Source organism: Strongylocentrotus purpuratus, unplaced genomic scaffold (genome assembly GCF_000002235.5).
Source record: "Strongylocentrotus purpuratus isolate Spur 01 unplaced genomic scaffold, Spur_5.0 spur5_scaffold_11, whole genome shotgun sequence".
Classification (NCBI taxonomy): Eukaryota; Metazoa; Echinodermata; class Echinoidea; order Camarodonta; family Strongylocentrotidae; genus Strongylocentrotus; species Strongylocentrotus purpuratus.
Window position 1 is genome coordinate 724,633 of NW_022145596.1, and position 8,533 is coordinate 733,165.

Consider the following 8,533-nt stretch of genomic DNA (forward strand, 5'->3'; position numbering starts at 1 on the left):
GTGTCTTTGAAAGAAATCCATTAGTTGCTAGATTCACAAAGCAAAGATAGTCAGTCAGCCTTTGATGTGGTGTGACTTAACTGAGCTCTTAGAACATCAGTTAAAAGTTCATCAAGAAATTAGAGATCATGGAGAGTGATTCACACATATCTATGTGATGTTATTCTTCAGATGTCACTGTCTCAAGGAAACTGATCCACATACTGCAGTACAAAAAGAACAAAAAAGAAAAATCATCATATTATCAATGTGAGAATAATCAAAATATTTACAAAGAGATGATGAGTAAAATACATTGTACACAGCAGCAGACAGCCAGCTCAATTTGCACGCCATAAGGAAACGTTGTTTATGCTTCTAATGCAATGCTAAGCAAAAACCAGGAGTATCATTTATTGGCCCCTTGACTCAAGTCTTTTAGATTAGAATTCCCTATGCATAAATAGATCATTTCTTTCCACTCTGTATAATTTCATCCCCAAATAATAAACAATGGCATACATGCCAACATTTGAAAATCAGAAATCTGTACAAATTATGCTATTTTCAAAAAAAAAGAGGAACAATCCTAACTCTCCTATTCAATACTACAGACAAATTTGTACAGGAAGAGGAACACCTGCATTAAAATGATAATTATCTTCTCCCAAAAAGAGGAATGTTCCTCTTTAATCTGAACAGTTGGCATGTATGCAATGGTAACATTTTCAATCTTTAAACATTTACCATGCATGAAACACGTAACAAACTTTGATGAGAACCTGAATGTAGGCCTAAATGCCAACCCCCCCCCCCCCCCAATTTGTGAAGATGATACATAAAATACAATAATCTTACATACTGACCCACCACTTGTAAAAAAAAATGCTAATATGCATTTGAATATCATAAGAACACACTTGTCTGTACATTGTGTTGCACCGATTTGCTCAACTCTCAAAGTACAAAGGAAACTGGGATGTATTAAACCCAAACACCCAATTAATCTGGTCCACATGTACTTTATATTCATGCATGAAATGAGAGGGTTACGGTGGACCATTCATAAAGACTCTAACCTGACTCTCACCGAAGCTATTTATTCTCTGTTTGGTCTAGTCCCCGGGTAGCTGGAGCCCCCCTCCTAGTCCCCAGGTAGCTGGGGCCCCCCTCCTGTATAATTGCCTGATATGTCTGCATTGCTGAAATCAAACCCTGGGTGCTGTAAGGTGGGGCAAACCAAAATATCATAACTTTTTTTGTTACTGATTGGATGTTTTAGAAAAAAAGTATTGATGATGTTAATCAATACAAAATGTTAATTCTTATGATAATCCCAGACTTAGCTAAGCTGCCAAGAGAAAGCATGTAATAAGTATCCAAGTAATTTCTCCCCATCTGGTATATATTTATTATTATTATATACCTCTATTTAGAAATCTAGCTATCTGATCGGTCGAAATTGGAGTCGTGATTTTAGCCATTCCCACAAAGAAACGAACAATGCCAGTAATGGTTAATAGTTCATGAGTGAGATTCCCTAAAGATTCCGGGTACCAGAAAAATAGTAAAATTTTGATGAGATCCCCATTGGTTTACGTGTTGAAATTTTCTTAGTGCGAGTGCAGATACCATACAGTGCTTTTTGTCTGCGTTTCCCAAATGATTGTAACATTCAGTCATCTTTCCAGCAAAGATTAACAGACTGTGTCTCTGATTTTCTGTGATGTTTTAACCAATCTTAACTGAAGAAAAAGGATAAGGTAAGAATTCTTGGTAGATTTTAGTGTCAATTCAGTATATAAAATACATATCGACTGCTTTAATATTCAAGGCCTTGTTGTTTCTATACTGGCTCTCGGGGACGTTGCAAACCCAGGCGCGCCTCGGGTCATGGCAGGATGCAAAGTCCCCTTGAGCCTATAAAAACAGCCAGGCCTCTCATCGCAGTCAATATATCTATACAACTTGGTAATAGTAATAAGTGCAGAGCAATTTCTCTTAAAGGGCAGAAATGGTGCAGCTAGTATATGAATTACAATTTACAAGATCTTCAGTTTTACAGACTTTACAGACATGCATACAAAATATTTTACCTTGTTTCATCCTGCCCAATGATTATCATTTTACTTGCAACCAAACTAGAGTTCAGTGGGGTCAATGATTTGAATTTCAAAACTAAAAGTCATTCTATCCCACTCTCTGAAATAAAATATCTTCAGAGAGGTAAAGATAAGAGAGATTAGCAATGATTATTTACCTCATATTGAAACCTCTGTAACGTGAGCTTCTTTTCCATCTTATCAAATGTGACAGGGTCAGCTTCGTATTGACCTTTGAGAAGTGACTTCCAACAGTTGTCTGCTTGACGATTGGACTTGGTCAGAACCATTCTCACTAGCTTTCTGTCCTCTGGTAAAGCAAGAAATAATATTGAAAAATAAAACTTTGAGAGTATGTTATGTCATCTAATTACCCATCTGAATTTGTGTCAATGTAGTAGAGAACTACAAACATGCATCAATAATGCAACCATGAAACAAGAGAGAGGGGGACAGTGAGAGAGACAGAGAGAACGACAGAGAGAGAAAGAGAGAGAGAGAGAAACAGATGGAGATCTCTTTTCCTCCAACACCCCCCCCCCCCCCCCCCCCCCCAGCGCCCCCACTCAGGGACAGACAAACTGCATTCATTTTCCCAAAATCTCTGATAAAGGGGTACTATTCACGCAACAAAGTCTGGCTCGTAATACATAAAAAATCGGCCCGTATTGACTTTACACACCAGACTTAGGGGGGTGTTTTCAAAAGGAGGGAACATGCATACGCATACCCTAAATAATACAGAGGGAGGCCGAGCCCCCCCCCCCTCCTCTTTCTCTCTCATTCTACCATCCTCCTACCCACTCTCTCATAAGAATTCAACCTTAATATCATTCTTATCATGTGAGCAAGAATAGATTCTAAAGTGACAGCTTACCTAGACTCCACAGGCATTCATCAGCTACTACTCTGCTATACAATTCTCCCTGGAAATGACAAAAAAATTATACAAATCATATACATAGCTAGCAATTTCAGTTACTGTATTATACAATATGCACTACATCATTCTGTCTGTCTAACGGTCCTAAAATTTAAGCTTTTTTAAAAACAAAAAACAAAAGCAGTCCCCTCCCCCGACCCAAAAAATAAAATGAGAAAATAATAATATTTTCGGCCACACCTAAAAAAATTAGTGGTTCTCCTCTCCATCACCCCCCCCCCCCCCCCCCCCCGCATATTCACTGGTTGGATGAATCGCCGCAAAATTGTTTCTCAAAAAATGGACCCCCCCCCCCCCCCCTTCCTCTTATTCACCGGCCGGCTGAGTCAGCGCTAATTTTTTTCTCAAGATTTGGGCCCCTCATCTTGTCGCTGGCTGGATCTGCCCCTGGTAGCACTCACCTTGATTTCAAATCCTGGGACTGAACAGGTTATAGTATTGACTCCAAAGTTAGCCTTGACTGCCTTGGATGTAGTTCCCTGCGGTACATTGATCTCAATCATGACCTCATCCATGGTCTGATACCAACAACCCCAGGCAGTTAAACATGGTACCACACCACTCTTCTCATCAAAGTTAGCCATCACACTATAAAAACAATCTATTGAAGAAGAAAAAAGGTATGAATGTTCATTCTTAAAGAATGTTACTTCAAACAGTTTGAAGTCTGTAGTGTATTAAAGCACTCTAACTCTAAATTTATTGCGCAAGGTGGCAAAATAAGGCTATGAACTACAACTTGGCACCCTAATTAGAGGGCAATCCAACCTTTGTTATAAGTTTATTTGTATGAAAAAAGAAAAAGAGAAACAGATTGGAAAAAGTTTCAAATAAATCAGACCAATAATAAGAGTTATGAATCATGTGATATCAATAAATCTTTGTGAATCTCAATGTGATTAAGTCACAGACAACTTTCCAATTGGTTTTGTACAAAAATATCATTTATTTATTATATGTTTTTCTGTTTAGTGGCTGCTCAATATATATTATATAGATCTAGTCTAGATATAGATCTAGGTCCTCTAAATAAAAAAGACATTTTAGTCATTTGGTATATTGGAACAAATAGGAACGTTTTCTGGCACAACACCACAGAGACATTACTGGTCATTACCCATTCAACTAATTTGAAGAGACCGTCGCCATTATTACAAATTTAACTTTAAGTTAACGAACAGCCCGAGCGCTACATTTTAAAACCTAACCTTGCCATCCTGCGTTGCATATTATTATTTGAATAGAGTAAAGGAGCCCGTTTTCGGCCACTTAAGACAAAATCCTATTTTTAGGACTCTTTACTTCCTATTTATTATCATTTCTTGCTCAAATCATGAAGCAAATATTATTATTATTTAAACAAAAAAAGAATCCCAGAAAAAAATCACGAATTGCCATGACAATATTCATTTCAATTTTCACTGTTTTGGAGCCAGTTATCGGCCGAGCGTTTCAGTTTACGGCCGCATGTACAAAGTCAATAGGAAGCGCTCGTGCGCGCCGTGCGTTTCCGCGCTGATGTACAGCACAAGCGGGCGGAGCAGGTATGCCACGCCGGAGCTCCCTGGTGCTCGCTTGGCCGAAGACAGGCACAGCGGTGATCGGAAGTTGGAATCTGAATTAGACAGAGATATCGTGTGTGCGTCGCGGTGTGCGGCTGCATTGATTTAATACATGCGATGAGATACTTTTGAGCTTGCGACTAGCACAAAATCGGGCTCTAAATCTGAAAATTACTTGAAATAAAGCTCATTTTATGGTACCCATATTTCTTACAGACACGTGTAAGATACTCGATTTTTCAGATTTGGGTAGCGGGACCGGCGATTACATCGCTAAAATGTGATATTTTAGGATATATTTTCCATTGCAAATGTGGTTCTTCAGTGATACTGGCATGGTATGGTATGTGTGGGATATGTGTTATGCTATTATGCGATGTATTTTAGAGTGATTTTACCTTGCATCCAACCAATCGGCCGAAAACTGGAGCTGGCCGATTACCGGCTCCTTTGGCTTTACTCTATATGAATATATGAATATATGAATACAGTCTATGAATATTTGCGTTGGTATGGTGTGGTTGAGATCAAAATTAAATATTAATATTAATATTACGGGGGGAAAAGACGCGGCCCGGGCGTGGGCGGACTTAACGGCTTGCTAGTCGGTAATTTTATCCTCTAATATTAGTAATGCACAACAAACACAGAAATGAGCATGTGGGTCATTCGAATTTTGTGGACGGTAGAGTCTATGTGCCAAACAGCAAATGGAATCATTTAATAAGAGATCAGCTATGTAGTCTAGACCAATGCCTTACGGGGCTTAATTGCATACTTTTATCTCTCTGATTAAAAGCTAGAACACGGTAGCCATCTTTTTACGAATTAACACTTTATACTCACGTTAACCCAATCCAGCAAAGCATAGAGAGTCAATACTAAATATGCGTATTATTGACTTTTAGCACTAGCACTGCATACTTGCTGTGAGCAGGGGAGTGTTTCACAAAGATCCTAAGTAGAACTTAACACTAAGTTGGACTTAAAAAGTATGGACAGCCATTGGAGCCTTAAAATGAAATATATTCAAAAGCAAAAATTGGAGTATTTTAGACTTTTCATCAATTCCACATCAAGAACATGAAATCTCCCATGATAATAGAAAATATGAACGATTTAAATCAACATTTTATGCCTTCTAAAAAAAAATTACAAAATATTTTCAAGGATGCTAATGGCTTCCCATAAATTTTAAGTCCAACTTAGAGATAAGTTCAACTTAGGATCTTTGTGAAACACCCCCATTATACACAAACATACACACCACACAATATTGCATAAACGGGCACACACTAAAAACGATTGGATTGATCGGCAAATTTGACACTAGACTTACAATTTGAATTTTTAAATTATTCTTTTTAACATCAGTAAGTTGAAAACATTTATTTTATTGCTATTTAGGTGTCATCCATTGTCAATAAAGTACCAATTTTTAGTGAAATTAGTTGTGTTTGTAACAGTGGTGTTTGAAATGTTGAAAATCAAAAGCACAGCTTTTAATACACAGCCGGCCAGGATAGTAATGCAGAAATGTGTGCGTTAACCTAGCTAGCTAGCTCAGTATAGCGAGAGCGGTCTCTGTCAGCGGAGTGCTGGGGGGGGGGGGGGGGGGGGGGGGGGGGGGGGGGGCACGAGTAGTTAATGTTTTTCAAACCATTTGTTTTGTTTTGTTAGTCACGACACCCTTTTGGGAGTTAAAAAGTTTCGTGTCATAAATATACGATTTATTTCGTCAACTTAGTCGGCATCGTACCTACACCCCCGTACAAACTCGGTTCGGGGGGGGGGGGGGGGGTGTTGAATCCTTAAAAAAAAGGTGCTCCAAACCCCCACCCCCATGCCATTGAGCAAAATAAATTAGTGCTCACTACCCACCTCTGATTTCTTTTGCTGATATTATAATTATAGGAAGGTGAAACTAAGAAAAGATACAAGAGTTGTGTCTCTCGAAGTCGTCATAGCTAGCGCGCAAAAGTCACCGACATTATACATCTCACCGACTTCAAACTTCTGCATTGTACACGAGGAGTGAGCAAGGAAACCGACACATCAACATTATGCGTATCTTTCTTCCTCCCTCGACGAGACGACTCCACCCAACAACCCCCTCTCTATTTTACTCCCACCCCTCCTCTCTCAGGCTCTTACCTCCCCCTCTCCTCTCTTTCATCCCCCGTTTCTTTTGTTTCCTTTTTCTCTTTTTTTCTTCTTCTTTTTTTCTTCTTCTTTTTTCCTTTTCTCCTTTTCTTTCTTTTCTTTCTCAGTTCCCTCTCTTTACTTTCCTCCCTCTTTTTCTTTTTTCTCCTTCTTTATTCTTTTCTCTTTCCTTTCTTTCCCCAATTTCCCCAACTTTTCTAGGATGATCCAATAAGATAACAGCTCCGGAATTCAGAATAACATATGACAACAGCGATCAGACGAATATTGTTCCCAATAAAAAACGTCCTTTAAGATATGCATTTTACGATTAAAACAATTTAATTTCAAAGTACTCTATAAGTTATTAGCATGTGAAGAATATCTATATCGTATCAAAAAATTGTTTGAAGTGCAAATGCACAGAAAATTATTATCATTTATTTTATGATTGTGATTACTCAAAAATATTATGGGACAAAATCTTAATATTTTTCAGCAAAACAGAAGTATTGTTTGATAATGAAAAAAAAATTGATTACAGTGATATAATTGTAAGCAAGCAATGTGATTTTATATATATTCAAAATAGCCCATATGTAGCTAGTTTTCAAAAATCTATTTATTAAGTTAGCTTCTTTGTTTTATATACGCAAAAGAGAAAATATAATTTTACAAACATAGGCCTATTCGACATTTATTTAAAGGAAATCATGATTGTGGAGGGCAAATGTTGAAAAGTATATCACTCTGGAAAAAAATTTGATGGTGTTTTTTTTAAGTATAAGTTTGTGATACAAATATACTAGTAATTCATGTGTTTTTCTTTAAAATCAATATAATTATGTATTTTGATCTATATATTATTCAATTAAATGATGGAATAGAAAGGAAAAAAAAATGTTCTTCGTACAGGCCCTTTCAGTTATTGGAAGAATCGGCAGAAATAAACAAATCAAATCATAATCAAATGCCCAGTGGCTTCAAATGGCGTTACTATAGTTTTGTTTGCCCATGACATTTGATGCTCTCCAGGCAAAAAGAAGCATGAACTGCTCTGATTCATGGCACTATGATAGCCATATGTGACATATATGTCACTCCAGCTCTAAAGTAATCACATCTGCCAACACCTTCACAGCGAGGACGCCCTCGACAAAAATGAAAGCAGTCACGCGCGTCGTGCATTTGTTTTGGGTACAAATTACGTCGCCGTTCACGAGATGTTCGTGCACGCACGCGCACGAGTGCTCTACTACAGTTTGTTTGTTGTTACATGTTTAGCTCCCAATTCAAAGTCTGATTTTCAGGCAAAACTAGTTTACCCTCATTATTAAAAAAATCTTTCAACTTGGTTCTAGGTATGGACTTAGACATTTTAGGCTCCAATTTTAGAGATATACTTTAAAAAGACAGTTTAAATCTAACTGATGTAAATTATTTTTCATATAGACTAGAGTGATCATCTGTAAAAACTTGCGGAGGTTTGGCTAGATCATGGAACATGGGCTATTTATGGGCCGGTAGCGCGTTTCCGTTTTACACCCTGCCCTAGGCTTTTCGGCAAGAAATTACACGAAACATGCTGTATCCGAAGTCTAAGTTTGTTTATATCGACGTCAAGAATAGCGAAGCCAAAGCTTATGTACAATTTCAATTGGGGATGCGAGGGTCTTCTTGTTCAAGACGGTTTTCCCGATATATTATTGTTTTGTTATCGCTGGGCTAAATTTTGCGAGCTGATCACGCATCCTCACGCTCTTAGAGTATTGCGTATTAATGGATAAAAATAAATGATACGACTA

General features: G+C 37.8%; 1 protein-coding gene across 5 annotated transcripts; it reads right to left on the reverse strand.

Moving 5' to 3' along the window:
• Positions 1–5: 5 nt before the first annotated feature.
• Positions 6–5,511, reverse strand: LOC579639 (nudC domain-containing protein 2). Of its 5 annotated transcripts, none has more exons than XM_030980268.1 (6): positions 5,433–5,511; positions 3,426–3,612; positions 2,959–3,007; positions 2,240–2,391; positions 1,070–1,201; positions 6–203 (listed from the first exon to the last, which is right to left on the reverse strand). In XM_030980268.1, exons 1-5 carry the CDS (start codon positions 5,453–5,455, stop codon positions 1,124–1,126), a joined length of 489 nt encoding a protein of 162 aa, XP_030836128.1. In that variant the 5' UTR covers positions 5,456–5,511; the 3' UTR covers positions 6–203; positions 1,070–1,123. The 5 variants fall into 5 exon arrangements, with proteins under 5 accessions (XP_030836128.1, XP_030836127.1, XP_030836131.1 ...); XM_030980267.1 differs by having other exon boundaries at positions 1,059–1,201; XM_030980271.1 differs by having other exon boundaries at positions 3,426–3,625; positions 5,433–5,493.
• Positions 5,512–8,533: the final 3,022 nt, after the last annotated feature.

What these genes read in the sequence shown, in the direction of transcription:
- LOC579639 (XM_030980268.1), bottom strand. Translation starts at nt 5,455, where the DNA reads ATGCTTTGCTGGATTGGGTTAAC. An exon ending in CTTTGCTGGATTGGGTTAAC is followed by an intron (nt 3,613 to 5,432) that starts GTGAGTATAAAG and finishes TTGTTTTTATAG; the next exon opens with TGTGATGGCTAACTTTGATG. An exon ending in TGAATGCCTGTGGAGTCTAG is followed by an intron (nt 2,392 to 2,958) that starts GTAAGCTGTCAC and finishes TTGCTTTACCAG; the next exon opens with AGGACAGAAAGCTAGTGAGA.